The sequence below is a fragment of the Schistocerca nitens genome, chromosome 7, assembly GCF_023898315.1.
Source record: "Schistocerca nitens isolate TAMUIC-IGC-003100 chromosome 7, iqSchNite1.1, whole genome shotgun sequence".
Taxonomy (NCBI): Eukaryota; Metazoa; Arthropoda; class Insecta; order Orthoptera; family Acrididae; genus Schistocerca; species Schistocerca nitens.
The window spans coordinates 429,431,271-429,457,166 of NC_064620.1; the positions used below are offsets into that span (position 1 = coordinate 429,431,271).

General features: G+C 44.2%; 1 protein-coding gene across 1 annotated transcript in view; it reads right to left on the bottom strand.

The window, feature by feature from the left end:
• LOC126195147 (cadherin-23-like) overlaps nt 1–25,896 on the bottom strand; it is a 460,891-nt gene that overhangs the window by 276,677 nt on the left and 158,318 nt on the right. The window contains exons 11-12 of the mRNA XM_049933652.1: nt 20,403–20,596; nt 10,491–10,689 (exon numbers count right to left, since the gene is read on the bottom strand). Coding sequence (XP_049789609.1) covers nt 10,491–10,689; nt 20,403–20,596 — 393 coding nt within the window. The remainder of the gene's footprint in view (nt 1–10,490; nt 10,690–20,402; nt 20,597–25,896) is intronic.

Genomic DNA, 25,896 nt, shown 5'->3' on the forward strand with positions numbered 1-25,896 from the left:
AATTTAGGGAACTTTAGTGGGTCGCGTTGTGCTAACGCCTGAAGAGGCCCAATTTCGTTTGAATTGTTAATTAAATTTAAGACAAAAGAGGCGGTGGCGCCTAGGGTATTTGCTATGTTTTTGTTTGTTATTGAATTTCCGTTTCTGTAGGGGGGGGGGGAGGGGTAATCTTTATTGGCACTCGATCACTTACGAGATTTGAACTCGTATTGAGATACCTAGCCCAAATAAAGACAAATTTTCTTGGGTCAAAAGAAACCTTTACGTGTGGTTACTTACTAGCTATTGATTGTAATTCATTGTGTTGTAATTGCAAGTTCAAGTGTCACCCTAAAAGTGAAGGATATTTAATTTCAAAGTGCAAGGGAAACGTATTTTGGTTGAAATTGAGTGACGAATAATCTCTGAAAACAGTTTTATTACGTAAAGGTGAACCAGTAGAAACTCTTACAAAACGATGAAAGCAAAGATTTAAGTTTCAACGAAATTACTAGCTTCTCGCATAACATAATCTCTAGTTGGTATTAGGACGTTTTGGTTTCAGTGAAAATAACTTAATTGCGTTGGTACCCGCAAACTACACAAGAGGCCGATACTAATAAAAGTTAAGAAAAGTTATAAGTGAGTGAAAATCAGAACTGAATTTATTTGAAGTTGATAGGAAAAGTCAGCGATCATACTCACAAAGATGTAGTGGTTAATCTGTGGATTACATTACGCATCATTATTTACGTAGCAACGTTAGACTACACAGAGAGAAATAGAATTATGGCTTCAGTAATCTTTATCCCTATATAAACGCTGTCCAAATACGAGTTTAATATGAATCGGTCTTTGCACTCACTTCATATTTGAGATGAATGTTAAAAGTTATTAAAAGATTACCAGGCGGTTCCAGTGACATCGTTCTGCGTTGGAAGGAAGTCGTTGCTTGTGAGGACAATTCCAAGGTGGATTTACGATTTAGCTTGACATAATATAAACAGGTATCGTACTGAAATAATTGTGATGTCTTGTTTTGGACGATAGGGAAATTACGTGTGTTGTCACTGTATTCTGCTACTTTCGTCACTGACGGTAGATACCTATTTTCAGTGTCATTCGGATGTATCGGTGTATCTATTTGTGGTGTAGTAGAATTGCTGTACGACCTCGAATTTTGCGTATAATGAAAATGCTGTTTGTTATAATCTATCATTTGAGTCTGCTGTCTCGTCAGTGTTTATTAACGTTGCAGTTGCTAATCACCAAAGTTTAGAAAACATGGCCCCCATCACTTGACTGCGCTTAATTCTTGGATATTGGTGTGAGTCTTTATCCTAACTAGTCAGATAACTGAAGATGATCGTGAAATATGTGTCTGTAGTGGCATTAACTGGTTCTTTAACTGAAATTTCGTCAGTATTTTTCTGTAGAAGGGGCATGGTGCTACTAATCCGCTTTCTACTTCACAATCGCATCATCAACAATCCACTTGGGCGGCATTAGAAGGGTTTAAATATTCCAGATTGATTTGTTACTCAGGTAATATCCAATGAATAGTCCACATTCGAAGTCACTGAGCTTGCCTGACCGACTCATTGTGGTTACTTCTTTTGTACTGACAACATAATACCCGCCGTTCCCTTTTATACTGGCGGATCTGCCTCTAGTGACATCTAGTGGTCAGTGCCACTTTACGTAATGAAGCTTTTGATCAGGTGATGTGGGCTGCAACTTGAAAGAATCCCAATGAACTGCCCGATGGGAATATGAGGGACATGTGGTGTCACCGCTAGACACCACACTTGCTAGGTGGTAACTTAAATCGGCCGCGGTCCTTAGTACATGTCGGACCCGCGTGTCGCCACTGTGTGATCGCAAACCTAGCGCCACCACAAGGCAGGTCTCGCGACACTGACTCGAACTCCCCCCAGTTGTACGGACGACATGGCTAGCGACCAGACGTACGAAGCCTTCCTCTCATTTGCCGAGAGACAGATAGAATAGCCTTCAGCTTAGTCCATAGCTACGACCTAGCAAGGCGCAGTTAATCCATATCTGGAGAGAGATTCACTTGTATTACCAAGAGATGTACCACACCAGATAATAAAGATAAGTATTATTCCAGCTACGTACTTTTCTTCATAGCATTAATTACGTATCCTGTTCCAGTACTTCACGCCCGTCTGCGTTAGTCTCGCGTGCATTTTCAGCCACTTCTATCTACAAGGTGTTGGCCCAGCTGCCGACACATCAGGACATAAATCATTGTACAGATCTTATGCACCTATACTAATGCACTAAGAACTGTGATGGGGACCCATGCTGTGAATTTAAGGAACGTTGGCAGTCGACAGTAAAAAATTAAAATAGACATACTAGGTGTCATTATTATAGATACAGGGGCAGAGATGAGCATTCTCTTCTCCGCACCATTCCAAAAAATCACAGAACAAAAAGCGCCCTTTCTGTGAGTGAATGAGTGGAATAAAAATTATTAGCGCAGTTGGCGCGACGTCAAAACCAGTGAAACCACAGAACCGTTTATAAATGCACTTCAGTGAGTTTGTCGCTGAGCACATATTTTGGATGGCGGACGACCACATCGGAAAACGATTCTAGAGTTTCTTCAGAGCCTTGAAGTATGCCTCTGTATAAATAGAATGATACCATCACTATCCCAGAAGGCCGTCATCATGAATTTGTCAGCAGAGGGAGCTGCCTTACGTTTTCATGTGGTGACACTCCAGTGACAGCCTTTCTGTCTTCGGTTGAAAGTGATAAGTCCAGGGTGCGGCAACTGTAATGATCCGTGACAAAAGGCACTCTCCATTGCCCTCAAACTGCTCCAACAGTTCAGTTAAAATGGCACTTCTTTGAATCATATGGTCTGTTGAGACCATTCATAGAACGCATCTTGAGCACAACTTCGAATATTAAAGAGTCTCAATAACTCACACATATTACCAATGATCATTGATAGCTGTAGACCCAAACATCCAGTTGTGATGCATAGGTCCGCACAAATAATAGCATGCATTCGCCGTGTCGGGAGCAGTGATTGTGATGGGTGGTACCTAACGTGGAGCTCATATTCTGCACTTCCTGGCGCTTTAACACACTTTATCCAGCGCGCAGCTGCGTGCAACCACACACTGTACACATACGTTTATGGATGTTCACCACGGTTTCTTTATCCTCAATCAAGATTTTAACTACGTCACGTTGCTTGTAACGAGTTAATGCATAGGCGCCGTTATGATGGTTTTTTACGGCTCTGCCATTTGTCGTAATTGTTCAAAATTTCTCATACATTCTGAAGAAATACAAAATTTGAAGTGTCTATTAGGATGTTTCCCCATATACGGATTGCTTCAGCTGCCGCTACTGAGAGATTATATGCAACCTGCAGCGCCTTCTAATACCACTTATAACAATTTCATATTCTCTTGCTCGCTACGTGCCATCTACACTGATAAGCCGAAACATTATGACTACTGCCCACCGTGACATTGGATGTCGCCTGGCGGTGTTGCGGGCACGTGACGTGGTTAAAAAAAAAAAAAAAAAGTAAGCGGAGCAGACTCGGACGGGGGATCATCCTAGCGAAGATATGGCCTGCAAATGGGGAAATCCATTGAGATAAGCGACTTTGACAAAGGGCAGATTATTATTACGCAGAACCTGTGTCAGCATTGCGCGCTGGCTGCACGGCTAGAGTAGTGCTCCTCTGGTCAGAGACGCTGAGCTGAGTGTATTTGACTGGAAGACTATTTAAGTGCGCCCGGCGTGTCGGTTACTCTCGAGTCCTCCAAGTTTGGTTTCGCGGTGGTGCGACGATACTCTGCGACATGGCGTGTCACGCGGCTGCTTGTTAGAGATCCTGTATACAGAGAGTGTGGCCATAGGTGAAGTTGCCCGTGTTTGGTTGATTAGCTTTGGCGCCATTTTTCTGCCAAGCGTCTCTCGCGCTTCCTATGTTCGCCGTGCTTTTGAGTTGAATTAAAGTTCAGAGGACTTTTGGAAACGATTAAAAGGCATTTGAATTATTGGGAGACTTGTTATGCGTTGTGCATGCATGTTCGACTTAGTTGTATATCGTTTTTAGTACGTAATTAGCGTTTGCGTGCATACTGGTAGCATCACAAGCTTTTCTGAAGCCAATATCTGACAGTCCTTGCTAGAAACGGAAAGTTTCTGTAATTGTTGTGCCATGCTCATTCGACTATATAGCATCAAACTTTATTTCGTTCCGAATCAGAACACTAGGCATTATTTTCGTTTCAGTATTATTGCCTGACTGTTGACGCAGGCAAGTTGTGGGCACTTTTTCCGCAGTTGTCGTGGTTGCTGAAACATTATTCGTAGTAAATAATTGTGGGTACTCTTGAAGACAGTTTTTAATAGGCCTACTTACTGTGGGGTAGAAGGGATATGGTAGTTTTCTTGTTATATTTGGTCGTTATTACAGTAGCCTACATTTAACATTAACTGATTTTTGTAATCGTTTTCGCTTGTTATTTACGAGAGTTATTCAGCATGTATATATGAGACGTGACAAGAAGTACTAATACGACTCACACTTTTTGCATGTCACAAGTAAACAACTGCTTACGACTTTCATTCATCTGACGTAATACAGGTACGTTAAATCTTTAGTGTTATGCGCTTCCGATACAAAACAAATGCTATACACTATATTTTTTTATTTGCGTTACTTTCATTGGAATATGTCTAGTAAACGAACTTTAAAGGAGATAAATGCAAATAAGAAATAATTTTTACAGCCACTGTATCAAATTTTCCTGTGCTGTACGTAGTAGGCTACTATGAGTGTATTATAGCTGTAAAGAAAGGCATTTAACGAATGATTTCGCCATATTGTCTTGTGCTTTTGATTCAGTGAGTGTATACTCCACTACTCCACTACTGGCCATTCAAAAGTCCCGCCCGCAGTTTGGCAGAAAAATGGCCGCCGTATCGTCCGATTGGCCACTCTCTCCCTATACAGGCTCTCTACTATCTGTAGAGTGAGAGCGCGAGCGGGCGGTCCTGTGAGGGGCGTGTTGTCCACTGTGACTGGTCAGAGCCGGCGTAGTCGCTGAGCACGAGTCCAACGAGAGTACTGTACCCCAGTCTGAGGCGCCAGTTTGCACCGGTGTTCACAAACAGCAGTGAGCGTTTGTTTGGTTGGTTTGATAGCTGAAAGACTGTTTAAAGCATTAATGTATCCCACAGCCTGGTTACAGTAAAAGTAGGAGTCCCAGTTACGCTGTTATATACAATTCTACAGCAGGATTGCACTACTGAGCATATATATGTTATGAAACAGCTGGTTGGTCTAAATGATCTGATATTTGTAATTTGTTGACGTTTTAAGGTTCAAATTTCTTTCGCTGTTACGAACTGTCTGAACTTCAGTTGGCTGTAATTTAGTATAGTGTTCATATTTGAAGAACTACCATGTGCTGTTGTTTTTTTACTGTACATTAGATATTTTGTGCGTTAAACACAGTTCCTTTTACTCAACTAATACATAAAGATTAGCTGGATGGTTGATCACTGAATTATTTACAATACTCGTACGGTTAAGTGGACTGTATTGCTTCTTGTAAACCAAGGTTCAAAAATGGTTCAAATGGCTCTGAGCACTATGGGACTCAACTGCTGTGGTCATCAGTCCCCTAGAACTTAGAACTACTTAAACCTAACTAACCTAAGGACATCACACACATCCATGCCCGAGGCAGGATTCGAACCTGCGACCGTAGCAGTTGCACGGTTCCGGACTGCGCGCCTAGAACCGCGAGACCACCGCGGCCGGCTGTAAACCAAGGTGTTGGTAAATAGCTGTTAATTTCCTGATTGCGTATGGATTTTTTTTTATTTAGCAACTGACTTAAACTGTTTACACTGCTGTTGATCGGAAATTGTTTCATGAAGTCAAGTGCTCTTGCTAGCACTTGTCAAATAATTACACTACTGGCCATTAAAATTACTACACCAAGAAGAGATGCAGATGATAAACGGGTATTCATTGGACAAATACATTATACTAGAACTGACATGTGATTACATTTTCACGCAGTCTGGGTGCATAGATCCTGAGAAATCAGTACCCAGAACAACCAACTCTCGCCGTAATAACGGCCTTGATACGCCTGGGCATTGAGTCAAACACAGCTTGGATGGCGTGGACAGGTACAGCTGGCCATGCAGCTTCAACACGAACCACAATTCATCAGGAGTAGTGACTGGCGTAACTGGCGTATTGTGACAAGCCAGTTGCTCGGGCACCATCGACCAGACGTTTCCAATAGGTGAGAGATCTGGAGAATGTGCTGGCGAGGGCAGCAGTCGAACATTTTCTATATCGAGAAAGGCCCGTACAGGACCTGCAACATGTGGTCGTTCATTATTCTGCTGAAATGTAGGGTTTCACAGGGATTGAATGAAGGGTAGAGCCACGGGTCGTAACACATCTGAAATGTAACGTCCACTGTTCAAAGTGCCGTCAATGCAAACAAGAGGTGACCGAGACGTGTAACCATTGGCACCCCATACCATCATGCCGGGTGATACGCCAGTCTGGCGATGACGAATACACGCTTCCAATGTGCGTTCACCGCGATGTCGCCAAACACGGATGCAACCATCATGATGCTGTAAACAGAACCTTCATTCATCCGAAAAAATGACTTTTTGCCATTCGTGCACCCAGGTTCGTCGTTGAGTACACCATAGCAGGCGCTCCTGTCTGTGATGCAGCGTCAAGGGTAACCGCAGCCACGGTCTCCGAGCTGATAGTCCATGCTGCTGCAATCGTCGTCGAACTGTTCGTGCAGATGGTTGTTGTCTTGCAAACGTCCCCATCTGTTGACTCAGGGATCGAGACGTGGCTCCACGATCTGTTACAGCCATGCCGGCCGGCCGGAGTGGCCGAGCGGTTCTAGGCGCTTCAGTCAAGAACCGCGCGACCGCTACGGTCGCAGGTTCGAATTCTGCCTCGGGCATGGATGTGTGTGATGTCATTAGGTTAGTTAGGTTTAAGTAGTTCTAAGGTCTAGGGGACTGATGACCTCAGATGTTAAGTCCCATAGTGCTTAGAGCCATTTGAACCATTTTTGAACAGCCATGCGGATAACATGCCTGTCATCTCGACTGCTAGTGATACGAGGCCGTTGGAATCCAGCACGGCGTTCCGTATTACCCTGCTGAACCCACCGATTCCATATTCTGCTAACAGTCATTGAATCTCGACCAATGCGAGCAGCAATGTCGCGATACGATAAACCGCAATCGCGATAGGCTAAAATCCGTCCTTTATCAAAGTCCTCCTTACACGAGGCATCACAACAACGTTTCTCCAGGCAACGCCGTTCAACTGCTGTTTGTGTATGAGAAATCGGTTGGAAACTTTCCTCGTGTCAGCACGTCGTAGGTGTCGCCACCGGCGCCAACCTTGGGTGAACGCTCTGAAAAGCAAATCATTTGTATATCACAGAATTCTCTTCCTGTCGGTTAAATTTCGCGTCTGTAGCACGTCATCTTCGTGGTGTAGCAATTTTAATGGCCAGTAGTGTACATAAAGGTTAGCTGGGTATATGATCACTGAATTATTTACAATATTAGTACGGTTAAGTGGGCTTCATGTAAACCGAGGAGGTGTTTGTGAAATAGCTGATAATTTCTTGCCGGCCGAAGTGGCCGTGCGGTTCTACGCCTGCAGTCTGGAACCGCGAGACCGCTACGGTCGCAGGTTCGAATCCTGCCTCGGGCATGGATGTCCTTAGGTTAGTTAGGTTTATCTAGTTCTAAGTTCTAGGTGACTAATGACCTCAGAAGTTGAGTCCCATAGTGCTCAGAGCCGTTTTTGTTAATTTCTTGAGTGCGTTCGAAACTGTTTGCACGGCTGCTGATCGGGAATTGTTTCATGAAGCCAAGTGCGCTTGCTTGCACCGGTCAAATGATACTTCTCACCTGAAGTTTCTGGAAGTCACTCAAATTGTTGGTTTGTTAAGTTTGTATGAGAGGGAGCAATCATCTAATGGCTTAATTCACAGACGGCTACATTAAAAGGTTAAAATTAACTGGGTTTGTGACGTTTAAAGCCAAGGGATAATTCTAATACTTGCATTTCATTCCAATTTTTCTGTGTATCTATGTGTGTGTGTGTGTGGGGGGGGGGGGGAAGTATGTATGTTTGTTGCCGTTATTAAACATCTCAATTAAGCGCTGTGACTCCTTGTCTGTGACTGGTGCTAATAAGTTTATGTTAAGGTATCATAAGTTATTCTAAGCAGAAGCGAAAAGAGGCGGGCTATTTTAAAGACAAAGGCCAGCAAGTGCAGTGAAGCACCTACCATTTGTGAAACTAATACCAATATTGCGGCGCGTAACCCTCCCTCCCCCCCCCCCCCCCCCTCCCCACCTCAAAGTACTACTGTTTATGCCTTCGTTGCCAATGGATTCGCAATGACTGTGTCTGTTGTTTAGTTGATTGTCCTGAGTGATTTCTCGGTCCAGCCGCTTGTTAAATCGTGGGTTGCAATTATTTATTTTAAGGAGAAAAATCATACTTGAAGATTCTCGGAATTCTTTGTACATATTGTTTATGATCGATATTATTTTACTGTCAGTGAATGGAATTGTAAGGTTACGAATGTTCTTTAATACTGGTAATCAGTTTGTTTAAAGTTTTCTGAACCGACCATCTGTGTTCAAGTGTTTAAAAGTTTTGAAGTGACTAACAATAAATCTGTTTACAAGATATGTTTATGAAGTGGCTCCGTACCTTACCACTCCCCTACCGCTCCTACCATTTCACTATGAACGAGTGTCTCGAAAACGGTGAAGCTGATGGGATGTTTACGTGCTACTTTCGCAGAAGGACAGTGAAACTACCACTAGGCGCTAAATAGTTGAACGTCCGCGAGTCTTCACAGAACGTAGGTTTCGGAGGTTTGTCTGCTCTGTAAAGTAGGATGGATGGCGGTGGTTTCTCTGGTGAAAGAGCACAATGCTGGCGCACGTACAAGTGTTTCGGAGCACACCGTTCATCGTACATAGTTGTAAATGGAGTTACGCAGCAGACCACATGTTGAGCCAACGATATCGTCAATTACGATTGCAGTGGGTGCGGAACCATCGTGATTCGACCGTCGATCAATGGACGCGTGTCGGCTCTTCAGGTGAATCACATTTTTGCTACAATAGGTCGATGGTCATCTCCACAAACGCCGCCATCGAGGTGAACGGCGGCTCTAAATGTACAGCGAGCCTCTGACGCAGGCTGTTGGGAGGAGTATTATCCTATGGGAGACATTCTCCTGCACTTGCATGGGACCTGTGGTAATAATCGAAGACGTACTGACAACTGTCAACCACCTACATCCCTCCTCGCTTGACGTCTTCCCCGACGACGATGACATCTTTCAGTAGTGTAATTGTCCGTGTCTCGGACCCAGAACCGACTACACTGGTTTGAGGAGCATTGCAGCGAACTCACGTTGCTGTCTCGACGACCAAATTCGCGTGATGTAAATCCTATAGAACCCTTCTGGATCTCTATCGCGCTATCACCGCGAACGAGGACCAGCGGCGCGTTATTTACGCGAATTACATGACCTGTGTGTTGAGATCTAATGCCACATATCGTAAAAACACCAACAAACTGTCGGGCAACTGATATGCAGAATCAGTGGTGTATTTCGTTCCTAAGACGAACAAGTGAACTATGAAATAGGTAGTCATAATGTTTTGTCTCATCAGTGTATTAGTCGTAAGAAATTTAATGTAGTTAAATTTTGTACTGGGCTACGGTTCCGCTAGAGGCAGTAGTTTTCGAATTATTCAAGAAAAACACACAAAAGCGACTTTCAAACGCGTTTTTCTTGAATGTCTCGAAAAGTGTGTCCTCTAGCGAAATCGTATCCCAGTACAAACTTACTAGATGAAATTTTCTGCAAAAAGGTAGTCCATTATTCTGTCTGTCAAATAGCTTGCACGTAGCTAGAGAATAAAAAAATGTCGTGCGTGTTTCTGAAGGCATTGCAAGCTGCATAAAACTCATGAGTAGGCGCAGACGAATTACCCTGTATATCAATGACTGTAAAACATAATTTGGGATATTATTTATTGAACGCTGGCAGTCGTATTTGTTGTGGGGAGTGGGGCAGTAACAAATTGTGACCCCCCCTCCCACAAATTGTTCAAATGTGTGTAAAATCTTATGGGACTTAACTGCTAAGGTCATCAGTCCCTAAGCTTACACACTACTTAACCTAAATTATGCTAAGGACAAACACACACACCCATGCCCGAGGGAGGACTCGAACCTCCACCGGGACCAGCCGCACAGTCCATGACTGCAGTGCCTCAGACCGCTCGGCTAATCCCGTGCGCTCCCCCCCTCCCGTTGCCCACTCACGCACGCAACCAAACTCTCGATCCGATCCCGCCAGCGAGGAGTGATGCATGGCGTGTTTGTGAAGGGAACTTGCACTCACCGCTTCTATGTCAGGAGCTTCGTCGTTGACGTCGATGATGGTGACGACCAGCTCAGCGTATGCACGGTGGTCAGCCAGATCAGTGGCCGTCAGCTGCAGTATCAGCTCCGGAGTGGTCTCGTAGTCCAGTGTTCGCTTCACGGTCACCTCTCCACTGAGTTCGTCCACCTGCAGCTGGGTCGATGGAACCATCCTGTAACTGTAACGAAACCAAATCGTCGTGACCACAGATAGAAATTCCGTGCACATGTAAGTGACACCTGTAGCTTGGTACCCAAAGATACACTCACGTTCAGAAAAAGCGGATCACCTGGAACTAATAGAGATAGGAAATTCATATTCACAGATCACGTACATGTTCAGCAGAAACGATTAACATTCCAGTCACCTCGATTCAGCATGTGTTCTGTTGCCTAGCCGGCACAGGGTCCTTGATAACTTGTTGCATGCTTGATGGCACCGACGCGTATAAGGTGCGAATGGCGTCTTGGGAAATAGTCATCCATGCTGCATTCATCTGATTCCAAAGTTCATCTGTGGTGGTTGGCATTGGGTTACAGTACAGCACCCATCGGTTCAACAAAACCCCTGCCAATTTAGAATGACGACAAGTCTCGTGGCCTGGCGGGCCATGGCAACAGGCAGACATCCTGTGACACCTAGAAGCAGCAGCAAATAATCGTGGTCTTGCTGAAACATGGCGTCTGGGGTGCGGGGCAGCGAGTGTATGCCTACGGGTCGCAGGATGTCGTTCATGTAGGTCACAATGGTCGCAGTGGTATGGACACGAAACAGATGTGGTTTGTGGTTGTACCCGGTAGCACCTCAGACCATAAAGCCTCGATATGGCGCTGTATGTCTTGTGCAAATGTAGTCACTGTGATGCCGCTCCCCCTGTCCGCGGCGAACCAAAATGTGGCCATCGTTTTCAAACAAACAGAACGCGGTTTCGTCCGAAAATTCTATCTGATACCTTTTCTATCCCATGTTGTTCCGTACAACATACACCATTCGTCAAAGGTAGGCGGAGAAGTCAGAATAAACGGCGGCGGACTGTCACCCCTGACAGTGTACAATGTGTTACACAATCAAAGCTGAGAAGGACACAGATCTGACCTGCAATCCCATTCGCATGAGGTGTCGATCTTCTCCGGAGGTGGTGAGAAGCGAGAAACTTAACTTCAGGATTGATGGTCACGAAGTAGATGAAGTTAAGGAATTCTCCTACCTAGGCAGCAAGATAACCAATAACGGACGGAGAAAGGAGGACATCAAAAACAGAATAGTACTGGCGAAAAGCGCATTCCTGGGCAAGAGAAGTCTACTAGTATCAAACATAGGCCTTAATTTGAGGAAGAAATTTCTGAGAATGTATATTCGGAGAACAGCATTGTATGGTAGTGAAACATGGACTGTGGGGAAACCGGAACGGAAGAGAATCGAAGCATTTGTGATGTGGTGCAACAGAAGAACGTTGAAATTTGGTTGCACTGATAAAGTAACGAATGAGCAGGTTCTGCACAGAATTGGAGAGGAAAGGAATATAGGGAAAATACTGACAAGGAGAAAAGACAGGACGATAGGACATGTGTTAAGTCATCGGGGAATGACTTCTATCGCACTAAAGGGAGCTGTAGAGGGCATAAACTGTAGAGGAAGACAGAGATTGGCATACATTCAACAAATAATTGAGGATGTAGGTTGAAAGTGCTACTCTGTGATGAAGAGGTTGACACAGGTGGACAGTTCGTGGCGGGTCGCATCAGATCAATCAGAAGACTGATGACTCAAAAAATAGGCAGTACCAATTTTTTTTCGACAATGTATTTACGCTGTAAAGAAATCATGAATGTCATGAAGAAATAACTGTTGGTCGTATTGCTTGCAATAACAGGAAAAGAACATGTAACAAAGCTGGCAGATTAGAATGCACAACTTATAAAGAACTCTACAAAAGACAAATAAAAAAATGGAGTATGATGTCAGCAACAATGTTAACCAGCACACACCGAAACAAAAGCAGCGAGACAACACTCTTTGAGCATCTAAGTAGGGATATGAATACAAGTATCAACTAAAGAAACGTACAGACGTCCCCTCAGCAAAACACAGATATGAACACCAGCATCTCACCTCGCAGAACCAAACACAAATCACCAGCAACCAAAACAAGAGTGTGGCGATGTGCAGTAGCCTGGAGGCAACAACTTGGGCTGCTGCTAACCAAAGACACTCCGAAGGACATGAACCCCCTCAATAGTTGCAACATTGTGCGAGAAAAGTATTTTACCCTAACACTTTACATCGACGAAGCGTGTTTCTACGGCGCCACGGACTACAATGTGGCGAGGCACATTAAACACGAACTTTTTCGGTTGCCAACAATCCAAACGGCGACCTTTCTTAGAGTAGAACAACTGGAAAAGGAAGCCGTGAGTAAAGAATACCTTAAAAACAACATACTACTAACAACAGAAGTACATAAAACTGGCGACAGACATCCAAGATACGGTCACGCCCAGCAAGAACACGACCATGACGCAGTCCTAACACACCACACTTAACAGAAATACATAACATTGACAACAGACGTCCGAGGCACGCCCAAGCCCATGCAGAACAGAATAATGACACAGGCATAAGCCAGCACATCCGGACACACCGAAACAACATAAAAGCAAATTAATTCTTCCATCGCTAGAGAATAGGCTAATGTATGGCGAAACAACAACTTCAGAAAAATATGAATGTAACACATGAAATTGTAAACCATACACACAGAATGTACGTTTCGTCTACGGTGGCAATACGCACGAAAAGAGAACTCACATGCAAGAAACAGTTAGCAACGAGAAACAAACGCAAATAGAAAACTTCAAACAACAGAAAGTGACCACACACCATAAGGATACTAAAACCAACATGAACACACAAATACTCACATTGAAAAATCACAACAATCTTCAACTGACGAGACGTCACATCACCAAAACCGGAAACTACATCAAGAGATAAACACCACGACCCAGTACATCAAACAGAGCTAAGTCGACTGGAAAGGAAAGGTATTTTTCAAATTGCACTAAGACTGGCAACAAGACTGAATCATCGATTGGGCGACACTCCCAGCCTTCAGTTGCAAGGTAATTTTTACTCGTTTACCTAGGTTTCGATTCCAGTAATGGAATCTTCTTCAGAACCTATAATTAAACCACATGCGGACATATATTACTCACTGAAATGCATCATCAGTCTAATGATTGAATAATAAAGAAATCGTGATACTAAAAAAAATTAAATTATTTTGAGAGCCAAACACTGGCCATGTCATAGATTAAAAATTAAAACAATAAAGACGCATAATCATAAGATTATGTCTGTCAAAATTAAAACCAATAAGGCGAACGTAGACGGAGCTACGCTGGCCAGAAATAAGGACCAACTGTGAGCGGCACGGAAACTAGGCGTCGCGAGCAGTTCCGCGGCGAGGCGCGGCCGCGGCCAAGCGCATGCGCGAGCGCAAGCGCAGGCGCGAGAGACAAACTGTCTCAAAATTACATAGAGCCAATATACATATAAACAAAATGTGACTGAAAGCCGTCCTACAAATGGATAAACCTATCTATTGGTATAGCAACATTAAACAATTTACCTGAAAACAAACTACAAAGCCAAGGTAGAAAAATTTTTTTACATTTAAATATTATAGTAAGAGGGCGAAGCCCCGCTACAGTAACTAAAAAATTAGTGTCGAAACCATGCCTCGCCGCGGAACTGCTCGCGACGCCTAGTTTCCGTGCCGCTCACGTGTGGTCTTTATTTCTGGCCAGCGTAGCTCCGTCTACGTTCGCCTTGTTGTTGTTGTTGTTGTTGTGGTCTTCAGTCCTGAGACTGGTTTGATGCAGCTCTCCATGCTACTCTATCCTGTGCAAGCTTCTTCATCTCCCAGTACCTACTGCAACCTACATCCTTCTGAATCTGCTTAGTGTATGCATCTCTTGGTCTCCCCCTACGATTTTTACCCTCCACGCTGCCCTCCAATACTAAATTGGTGATCCCTTGATGCCTCAGAACATGTCCTACCAACCGATCCCTTCTTCTGGTCAAGTTGTGCCACAAACTCCTCTTCTCCCCAATCCGATTCAGTACCTCCTCATTAGTTATGTGATCTACCCATCTAATCTTCAGCATTCTTCTGTAGCACCACATTTCGAAAGCTTCTATTCTCTTCTTGTCCAAACTATTTATCGTCCATGTTTCACTTCCATACATGGCTACACTCCATACAAATACTTTCAGAAAAGACTTCCTGACACTTAAATCTATACTCGACGTTAACAAATTTCTCTTCTTCAGAAACGCTTTCCTTGCCATTCCCAGTCTACATTTTATATCCTCTCTACTTCGACCATCATCGGTTATTTTGCTCCCCAAATAGCAAAACTCCTTTACTACTTTAAGTGTCTCATTTCCTAATCTAATACCCTCAACATCACCCGACTTACTTCGACTACATTCCATTATCCTCGTTTTGCTTTTGTTGATGTTCATCTTATATCCTCCCTTCAAGACACCATCCATTCCGTTCAACTGCTCTTCCAAGTCCTTTGCTGTCTCTGACAGAATTACAATGTCATCGGCGAACCTCAAAGTTTTTATTTCTTCTCCATGGATTTTAATACCTACTCCGAACTTTTCTTTTGTTTCCTTCACTGCTTGCTCAATATACAGATTGAATAACATCGGGGAGAGGCTACAACCCTGTCTCACTCCTTTCCCAACCACTGCTTCCCTTTCATGCCCCTCGACTCTTATAACTGCCATCTGGTTTCTGTACAAATTGTAAATAGCCTTTCGCTCCCTGTATTTTACCCTTGCCACCTTTAGAATTTGAAAGAGATTATTCCAGTCAACACTGTCAAAAGCTTTCTCTAAGTCTACAAATGCTAGAAACCTAGGTTTGCCTTTCCTTAATCTTTCTTCTAAGATAAGTCGTAAGGTCAGTATTGCCTCACGTGTTCCAGTATTTCTACGGAATCCAAACTGATCTTCCCCGAGGTCGGCTTCTACCAGTTTTTCCATTCGTCTGTAAAGAATTCGTGTTAGTATTTTGCAGCTGTGGCTTATTAAACTGATTGTTCGGTAATTCTCACATCTGTCAACACCTGCTTTCTTTGGGATTGGAATTATTATATTCTTCTTGAAGTCTGAGGGTATTTCGCCTGTTTCATACATCTTGCTCACCAGATGGTAGAGTTTTGTCAGGACTGGCTCTCCCAAGGCCGTCAGTAGTTCCAATGGAATGTTGTCTACTCCGGGGGCCTTGTTTCGACTCAGGTCTTTCAGTGCTCTGTCAAACTCTTCACGCAGTATAGTATCTCCCATTTGATCTTCATCTACATCCTCTTCCATTTCCATAATATTGTCCTCAAGTACATCGCCCTTTTATAGACCCTCTATATACTCCTTCCACCTTTCTGCTTTCCCTTCTTTGCTTAGAACTGGGTTTCCATCTGAGCTCTTGATGTTAATAGAAGTGGTTCTCTTATCTCCAAAGGTCTCTTTAATTTTCCTGTAGGCAGTATCTATCTTACCCCTAGTGAGATAAGCCTCTACATCCTTACATTTGTCCTCTAGCCATCCCTGCTTAGCCATTTTGCACTTCCTGTCAATCTCATTTTTGAGACGTTTGTATTCCTTTTTGCCTGCTTCATTTACTGCATTTTTATATTTTCTCCTTTCATCAATTAAACTCAATATTTCTTCTGTTACCCAAGGATTTCTACTAGCCCTCGTCTTTTTACCTACTTTATCCTCTGCTGCCTTCACTACTTCATCCCTCAAAGCTACCCATTCTTCTTCTACTGTATTTCTTTCCCCCATTCCTGTCAATTGTTCCCTTATGCTCTTCCTGAAACTGTGTACAACCTCTGGTTCTTTCAGTTTATCCAGGTCCCATCTCCTTAAATTCCCTCCTTTTTGCAGTTTCTTCAGTTTTAATCTACAGGTCATAACCAATAGATTGTGGTCAGAGTCCACATCTGCCCCTGGAAATGTCTTACAATTTAAAACCTGGTTCCTAAATCTCTGTCTTACCATTATATAATCTATCTGATACCTTTTAGTATCTCCAGGGTTCTTCCATGTATACAACCACGTTCGCCTTAATGGTTTTAATTTTGACAGACATAATCTTATGATTAAGCGTATTTATTGTTTTAATTTTTAATCTGTGACATGGCCAGTGTTTGGCTCTCAAAATAATTTAATTTTTTGTAAGTATCACGATTTCTTTATTATTCAATCATTAGACTGATGATGCATTTCAGTGAGTAATATATGTCCGTATGTGGTTTAATTATAGGTTCTGAAGAAGATTCCATTACTGGAATCGAAACCTAGGTAAACGAGTAAAAATTACCTTGCAACTGAAGGTTGAAAAAAATTGTTTATTTTCTGTACATTTCACGGTTGCTGACGCGCTGCATTATGTTAAAGATTTGTGAAACATACTTAAGACATTCCTGTGGAAATGGGGTGAACAAATTTAAGTATTCCACAACATCTATGTTGTAATAAAGTGAACTACAATGAGGTGAAAAAAGTCATGAGATAGATTCTAATATCGTGTCAAACCTGTTTCGCCCGCTGTAGTGCACCATCTCGACGTGGCATAGACTCAACAAGTCTTTCGAAATCCTCTGTAGAACTCTTGAGCCATGCTGTCTTATAGCCGTCCATAATTGTAAAAGTGTTGTTAGTGCCGGATTTTGTGCACGAACTGACCTCTCGATTATGTCCTGTAAATGTTCGATGGTGTTCATGTCGTGCGACCTGGTAGGTCAAGTCATTCGCCTGAATTGTCCAGAATGTTTTTCAAACCAATCGTGAACAGTAGCTGTGACCCCGTGGAATGACGAATTGTCATCTATAAAAATTCTGTCGTTGTTTGTAAACATGAAGTTCATAAACGGCTGCAATTGGTCTCCAAGTGGCCGAACGTAACGATTTCCAGCCAATGGTCTGTTCATTTGGGCCAGAGGACCCAGTCCGTTCCATGTAAACATTGCCCCACCATTACGGAGCCAACACTTGCTTGCACAGTGCCTTTTTGACTACTTGAATCCATAGTAGGTGGAGTCACCGCCGCACTCGAACCTCGCCATCAGCTCTTACCGACGGAAATCGGGACTCATCTGGCCAGGCCACGATTTTCCAACGTTTAGGGTGCAACGAATATGGCCAAGAACCCAGGAGAGACGCTGCAGGCGATATCGTGCTGTTAGCAAAGGCACTTGCGTCGGTCGTCTGCTGCCATATCCCATTAACCACAGATTTCACCGAAATGTCTTAACGGATGCTTTCGTCGTATGTCTCACACTGATTTCTGCTGTTAATTCAAGCAGTGTCGCTTGTCTTTCAGCACTGACAACTCTACGCAGACGTCGCTGCTCTCGGTCGATTAGTGAAAGCCGTCGGCCACTGCGTTGTCCGTGGTGAGAGGTAGTGCCTGAAATTTAGTACTCTCGTCACGCTCTTGACGCAGTGGACACGGAATATTGAATACCCTAACGATTTCCGAAGTGGAACGCCCCATACGTCTCGCTCCAACACCTATTCCGCATTCAGAGTCTGTTAATTCCTGTCGACCAACCATAGTAACGTCAGAAACCTTTTCACAAGAACCACGGGAGTACAATACACTGTCCTTTTATACCTCGTGTACGCTGTACTACCGCCTTCTGTACAAATGAATACAGCTATCCTTGACTTTTGTCACCTCAGTGTAATATCTTGCGTGTTATACATTACTGGCCATTAAAATTGCTACATCACGAAGATGACGTGCTACAGACGCGAAATTTAACCGACAGGAAGAAGATGGTGTGATATGCAAATGATTAGCTTTTCAGAGCATTCACACAAGACTGGCGCCGGTGGCGACACATACAACGTGCTGACATGAGGAAAGTTTCCAACCGATTTCTCATACACAAACAGCAGTTTGACCAGCGTTGCCTGCTGAAACATTGTTGTGATGCCTCGTCTAAGGAGCAGAAATGCGTACCATCAAGTTTACGACTTTGATAAAGATCGGATTGTGGCCTATCGCGATTGCGGTGTATCGTATAGCGACATTGCTGCTCTCGTTGGTCGAGATCCAATGACTGTTAGCACAATATGGAATCGGTGGGTTCAGGAGGGTAATACGGAACGCCGTGCTGGATCCCAACGGCCTTGTATCACTAGCAGTCGAGATGACAGGCATCTTATCCGCATGGCTGTAACGGATCGTGCAGCCACGTATCGATCCCTGTGTCAACAGGTGGGGACGTTTGTAAGACAACAACCATCTGCACGAACAGTTCGACGACGCTTGCAGCAGCATGGACTATCAGCTCGGAGACCATGGCTGTGGTTACCCTTGACGCTGCATCACAGACAGGAGCGCCTGCGTTGGTGTACTCAACGACGAACCTGGGAGGACGAAACGTCATTTTTTCGGATGAATGCAGGTTCTGTTTACTGCATTATAATGGTCGCATCCGTGTTTGGCAACATCGCGGTGCACGCACATTGGAAGCGTGTATTCGTCATCACCACACTGGCGTATCACCCGGCGTGATGGTATGGGGTGCCATTGGTTACACGTCTCGGTCACCTCTTGTTCGCATTTGACGGCACTTTGAACAGTGGACGTTACATTTCAGATGTGTTACGACTCGTGGCTCTACTCCTCATTCGATCCCTGTGAAACCCTACATTTCAGCAGGATAATGCACGACGGCATGTTGCAGGTCCTGTACGGGCCTTTCTGGATACAGAAAATGTTCGACTGCTGCCCTGGCCAGCACATTCTCCAGATCTCTCACCAATTGAGAACGAGCAACTGGCTCGTGACAATACGCCAGTCACTACTGTTGATGAACTGTGGTATCGTGTTGAAGCTGCATGGGCAGCTGTACCTGTACACGCCATCCTAGCTCTGTTTGACTCAATGCCCAGGCGTATTAAGTCCGTTATTTCGGCCAGAGGTGGTTGTTCTGGATACTGATTTCTCAGGATCTATGCACCCAAATTGTGTGAAAATGTAATCACATATCAGTTCTAGTATAATATATTTGTCCAATGAATACCCGTTTATCATCTGCATTTCTTCTTGGTGTAGCAATTTTAATGGCCAGTAGTGTAGTATCCATCCGGTCTCCTCCCGGAGCAAACCAAAGATCCCACCGCTGTACCTTCTAATGTATTTTTGTTCGGCACAAGACATACGGTCAAGATGTCCATGGTGGAACACTTGGAACACTTTCCATTCCCGTCAGCGTCATTAGGAGGCAACGTTAGGCTAAAAGTGTCCATCACAGTAAACAGAATGACTTTTCACTGAATAGGAAAAGCTCGGAGCATCGAAATGTGGTTCTGTTGGCAGTTGCTCAATCTACCACAAGTGGTCATACGACTATATCGTTGGCAAGTGCGCTGCCTCAAGTGCTGCTCTTTAACTGCATCAATAATGTGCTGATAGGGAAATTCTCGATGAGCTAGAGACGCCACTTCGTTACTAAATGGTTCAAATGGCTCTGCGCACTGTGCGACTTAACTTTTGAGGTCATCTGTCGCCTAGAACTTAGAACGAATTAAACGTAACTAACCTAAGGACATCACACACATCCATGCCCGAGGCACAATTCGAACCTGCGACCGCAGCGGTCGCTCGGTTACAGACTGTAGCGCCTAGAACCGCACGGACACTCCGGCCGGCCCCCTTCGTTACTCATTCCTAATTAAAATGCTAGAATACCCAGAGGAACAAGTTATATTTTGCGTCAAGTTACTGATGTTGGGCGTTTTGATGTCCTAACATAGACAGAATTATTCTTTACAAGCAGACAGCAGGCAGCTACTCACCTGATCTGGTCACCTTCATCCTTGTCGGTGGCGCTGATAGTGGTGACGAGATAATCTAAGTCCGCGCTCTCTGACACCTCCGCTTTAAACGACTCGCTCGTAAATTCCGGAAATTCGTCGTTGGTGTCGTTGAGCTCGATGATGAAATCCCTGGTGGTGACGTGGGTTTTGTCTGCCTCCTCCGTTGCTACAACCTGTGAATTGCGGTTATTAGTTGTAGCGTCAATATTTTAAGCATGGTGGACAGGATAAGGAAAGGTATGTGGCTGTTCAGTGGCGTTGGGTACTAAATGGGACACATAAAGCTAGTTTCATCTTTACACACGTTTAGAGCGACTTTCTCTGCGCAGTACGTTTCGCAGATGTGGTACTACAGATCTAGGCTACTTGCAGTAATCTCTGAAATACTATATTCGTATGTAAAGGGAAGAATTCACAGTCTTCTTTTCTTTATTTGTTTACCAATTTAATATGAATCACACTACACAACTTACCGCTGATTAGTCGAACAGGATGAAAGAGAACATCATGTGAAATAATATTATCTAGGAACTCTTCCATTTGGTCCGTGTTTGCATAGAAAAACAATAATATCAGAAATTGAGTCCGCCTTGAGGCAAAACACCTTATTATTCGTTTATTTATTATCTCAAACTAGTTTCGGCGACAAATATCACCATCATCAGTGGGGTTTTTTAATCTAAAACTTGCAGAAAATGGCATGATTGTACAAACACAGTAAAACATAATTACATTTTTGCAATTAGTCTTTTGAAATATAGTTTACTATTGATACTTTCATACTACCTTATTTATTGTATTTTACAGCATGTTTTAAGCAATTATTGGCGCTGTTTGCAACATATTTTCTGTGCTCTTTTTTTCTGTTGCCGTCTTTTTACTTAGCAAACATTATGTCATGATGATGGTGATATTTGTCGCCGAAAGTAGTTTGGGATAATAAAGAAATAAACGAATAAAAAGGTAATTTGCATCAAGGCGGACTCAGTTGCTGATATTAATGATGTGAAATATTCCAACGATTATGTCACCCGAAGATGACTGGCAGGTGTCCAGTTGAAACGTTGCCGAGTGACGTTTACGACCACTGGCTCCAATCCCGAATATGTGCGTGAACGACGTACTATTGGAAAGAGCAAACTCTCAAGTTTCACCTTGTTCCCGCTAGGTAGCAGCAGTGTGAGCCCGCTTCAGTTCTAGTAAAAATGGTGTCGGGACAACAGAAAACGTTTTTCGTCCTACGTTTTGCGCATTGCGGTTCAAAAGTAACTGTTCGGCATGACTTTCGTACTAGGTACGGTGTGGATCAGCACATAGCATTAGACGATCGCATGAACAGTTCCGAGAAACAGGTTGTTTGTATGAAAGCAACTCGCCGGGCCGTCCCAGAGTGTCTGACACAGACGTGGAAAGCATCCGACATAGTTTCACAAGGAGTCCGCAGAAATCTGTTCGCCGTGCAACTGGACAGCTCATCATGCCTCCGACGTCCGTCTGGCGTGTGCTGCACCGCCTCACGGGCATCTGGATGTGCGGTAATTTTTAAATTAAAGGATTACTATGCGATGGATCGGTCGCACTGGACCAAATGATTCAGCCTTACATTACCGGCCTCCAAGGTCGCCGGACCTCTCTGTATGTGATTATTTCTTGTGGGCCTTTATAAAGACTCTTGTTTATGTGCTTTTGTTACCAACAACAATGAAAGATCTGGGACATCGCATAACAGCAGCTGTGGAAGCTGTAACTCAAGACATGCTCGCTGCAGTGTGGGAACAATTTGAATACCGCACTGATGTATGCTGTGCATCTCAATCAAGGAGGGCATACTGAACATCTATGAAAAGGTATGAAAAAAAAAGATTTTTGAGTTTCCCGTACATCAAAAAATAAAATTCATTGTATACGTTTATTAATTTCAGAAATACAGACGTGCCAAATTGGATGATTATTTTTGATACACTCTGTATTTCAGTTGGATATGATACTGGCCAAGGGGCCTGTACCTCCCTTATGTTTTACTCCAGCTGATTTCTTCTAAATATCGCATAAGTAAATCTAAGCAACAACGTCTAGAGACAGCTTTTAGTTTAAGTTCGGTTCGGCCGTTTGCGGCACCCTGAATGTTCTAGGCAATTTCCCGTGAAGGTCTCACGAACTTCGCGCTTTTTACCTTGTGTTTTCATTGGCCATTGCGCCATAAGATTCACTGTATTTATGAGCCTGATATCCTGCCTGATCGAGGAGAGGCATGACAGCAGGCTTTTGATTCTGTTATTCTGTATCGGTCTTAAGTGTTATTAAAGGTTTTTGAGCAGTGAAATTTTGTTCACTTATAGGTGCGTTTACACGTGTGCGCCTTGCGTCTAGTCAAAAAAAAAATGGTTCAAATGGCTCTGAGCACAATGGGACTTAACATCTTAGGTCATCAGTCCCCTAGAACTTAGAACTACTTAAACCTAACTAACCTAAGGACATCACACACATCCATGCCCGAAGCAGGATTCGAACCTGCGGCCGTAACAGTCCTGCGGTTCTGGACTGAAGCGCCTAGAACCGCACGGCCACCGCGGCCAGCTGCGTCTAGTAGCAAAGCGGCTTTGCTTGCTCCACACCACACTCAAAGAGAAGCACACGTATAGGTGCGTGCCTTTTGTGTAAAATGTGTCCACAAGTGATTCTATTCGGACCTGTGTTTATCCTGGCCGCCTCTATTTGCGTCTGGGACCAGTGCCGGTGATTTGCCGCAAGGCGCACAGATGTAAACGCACATTAAGAGCAGTCATTGTTGCTGTAAGCTTTGCTTTAGGGGCGAGACATCTTGTTCATTAACGGAATTTGTATGTAAACTTTAGTTACTTGAAAGCAGTTCGCCATGGTAGGCATTTACCATCGAGCGTTAAACTGTTTGTGCAGTTGCTAAGTGTAGTTACTCTTGAAATTTAAAGTTTTTATAACTTTCTCAGTGAATTAAGTGTTCGAAGGTATTTCGGGATTGTAGCTGGTTGTCGTAAATTTCACTCCATGATATTTCAATTTGACACCTGCCAGTCATCTTCAGGTGAGCCATCGAAGACTTACAAAGGCATGTCCTTTTTCTCTTCTTTATTGTAATTTCATTCCCCGACTCCATACTTGCATAATCCGCCGCTCTTCACCCAGAGAGATATTACAGGCAGGAAAAAAAGATGGAAAGATACATATATAAAAGGCGATAGAAAGAGGAACACATATAGTAAGGGAGAGATAATAGGGGTTACAATATACACTTATGCAGAGACTTTTATTAGAAGACACAGTTTAAAAAAGGCCACATGAAGACAAAAACACAGTTGAGTTTGCTATGTGGGTAGCAAATAAAGTACACCTAGTCACAAGCAAAACATAAAAGTTGCCCACACCAGATCGACGGCACTGGCACTATTCAAACCACTGCAAGAGACGGAGCATACAAGACAAAGAGTAAAATCTGCCAAGAGGTATTTTCCAAGGGAGGATAGGGGGGGGGGGGCTGAGAGTAAGGTAGACAGTGGAGAGGAGGTAGCAATGAGGGAGGGGGGGCTGGAGATGGTGGGATGAAAAGAAAGGGGGCGGGTTGCGCAGCAAGGGAAAGGTGATGGATGGGATGGGAGAGGGAGAGGGAAAACCAGCCAGGATAGAGTGCAGAGATGCAGAAGGGCTGTGCAGAATAGGGAGTGGGCGTAGGAGGGAGTAAAAAAACGCCCAGGGGAAGGGAAAAGGACAGGAAAGGGAGCTCCGAGGAAGAGTGTGAAGGTGGGGTTAGAGTTGGTAGGAGATGTAGATATCAGGGCAAAGCTCATTATTGGAGAATGATAGGTGCTGGAAGGTACGTTGGTAAAGGAGGTGGATGATGCTGACATCGAGAGAGAGAGTGGGACATAACAGTAAAGGCATGGTAACAGGGGGGTAGAGGGGTAGAGAGGATAGGAGAGTTTGTGGGGGGGAGGGGGGATTGAGTCTGCGGATGATGTACAGCATGTGGATGTGTTTGAGGAAAAGGAGAAAATGTGGGAACGGGATGAGGTCATGTAGGATCTGTGTGGGGTATGGTAGGCAGATACAGAAAGTGAGGTGGAGTGCATGGTGTTCGAGATTTGGAGAAATTTATGCAATCTGGGTGAGGTGGAAATCCAGGTGATACTGAGATAGCAAAGGATGGGATGGATCAATGATTTATAGATGTGAAGGTTGGTGGAAGGATGCAGTCCCAATGGCCGGCCAGACAGGAGTTTCAGGAGGTGAAGTCATTGTGGGCTTAGTGACGGATTGTAAGCAGATGGGGAACCCAGGGAGGTGATGGTCGAGGGTGAGACCAAAGTATATCAGGATAGCAGTGAGGTGGATAGGACAACCATAAATGGTAAGATAAAAATAGTGGAGCCGGAAGGAGAGGGTGGTACAACCTATGGTGATTGACTGGGTCTTGGAAAGGTCAATGCAAATTAGCCACTGGTTGGTCCAGGCAGTGAACTAGTCGATGTGGGTTTGGAGGGTATGTTGGGACTGTTGAAGGGGAGGATAGAGAGCCAGAAAGGCAGTGTCATCAGCCTATTTGAGGAGGTAAACAAGTGGGGGAGGTTTGGGCATATCTGCAGTATGCATGAGGTAGAGGAAAGGGGAAAGGACAGAGCCTTGGGGCATGATTACGGTAGGATAAAAAGTGTGGGAGTTGGTATTGTGGTTAGTGACATAGGAGGTACGAAGGGAGAGGAAGGAAGGAATGAGATGGAAGAAATTGACAGGTAGGACGTAGGTCTATACTTTAAAAACGAGCCCATGATGTCAGACTTGGTCATAGGCATTCTGGAGGCTGAGAGAAACAAATATAGTGGAACGATGGGAGTTAAGTTGGAGGAAGAAGATAGGTAAGATTAAGGAGCTGGTCATCAGCAGAGAAGGAGGGACAGAAGCCACACTGGGTAAGAGGAAGGAGTTTGTGCTGGTTGAGGTGCTGATGAATGTCAGGAGAGGATGGAGTCAAAGACATTACTGAACATGGAGGTGAAGCAGATAGGGCGATAGCAAGAGGTGTCAGAGGGGGTTTGTTGGGTTTGGGGAATAGCAGGACGTGGGAAGTCTTCCACAGGTTTGGGCAAAAGCCAGTGTAGAGGATGATGTTATACAAGGCAGCAAGGACGGCCAGGAGGGAGGCAGGGGACTTCTTGAGGTGGCAGTAAGTGACACAGTCGTGATCGGGGCAGATGTTGCACTTGGAGCGGAGTTTGATGCCATGTGCAGTAATGGGAATGTTTAAATCTGACGGGGGTAACTGATCCAAGTACTGGAAACTGGGGGCAAGTGGCAGATGGAGGTATCGGTGTGTACAAAGACTCTGGGGAAGAGGGAGTAATCAAAGTGGGGATCGTCGGGAATGGAGAAGACCCCAGAGAGATGGGAAGCAGAATTGTTAGCCTTACTGAGGTTGTCAGGGAAAGGGTGGTCGTCGTGAAGA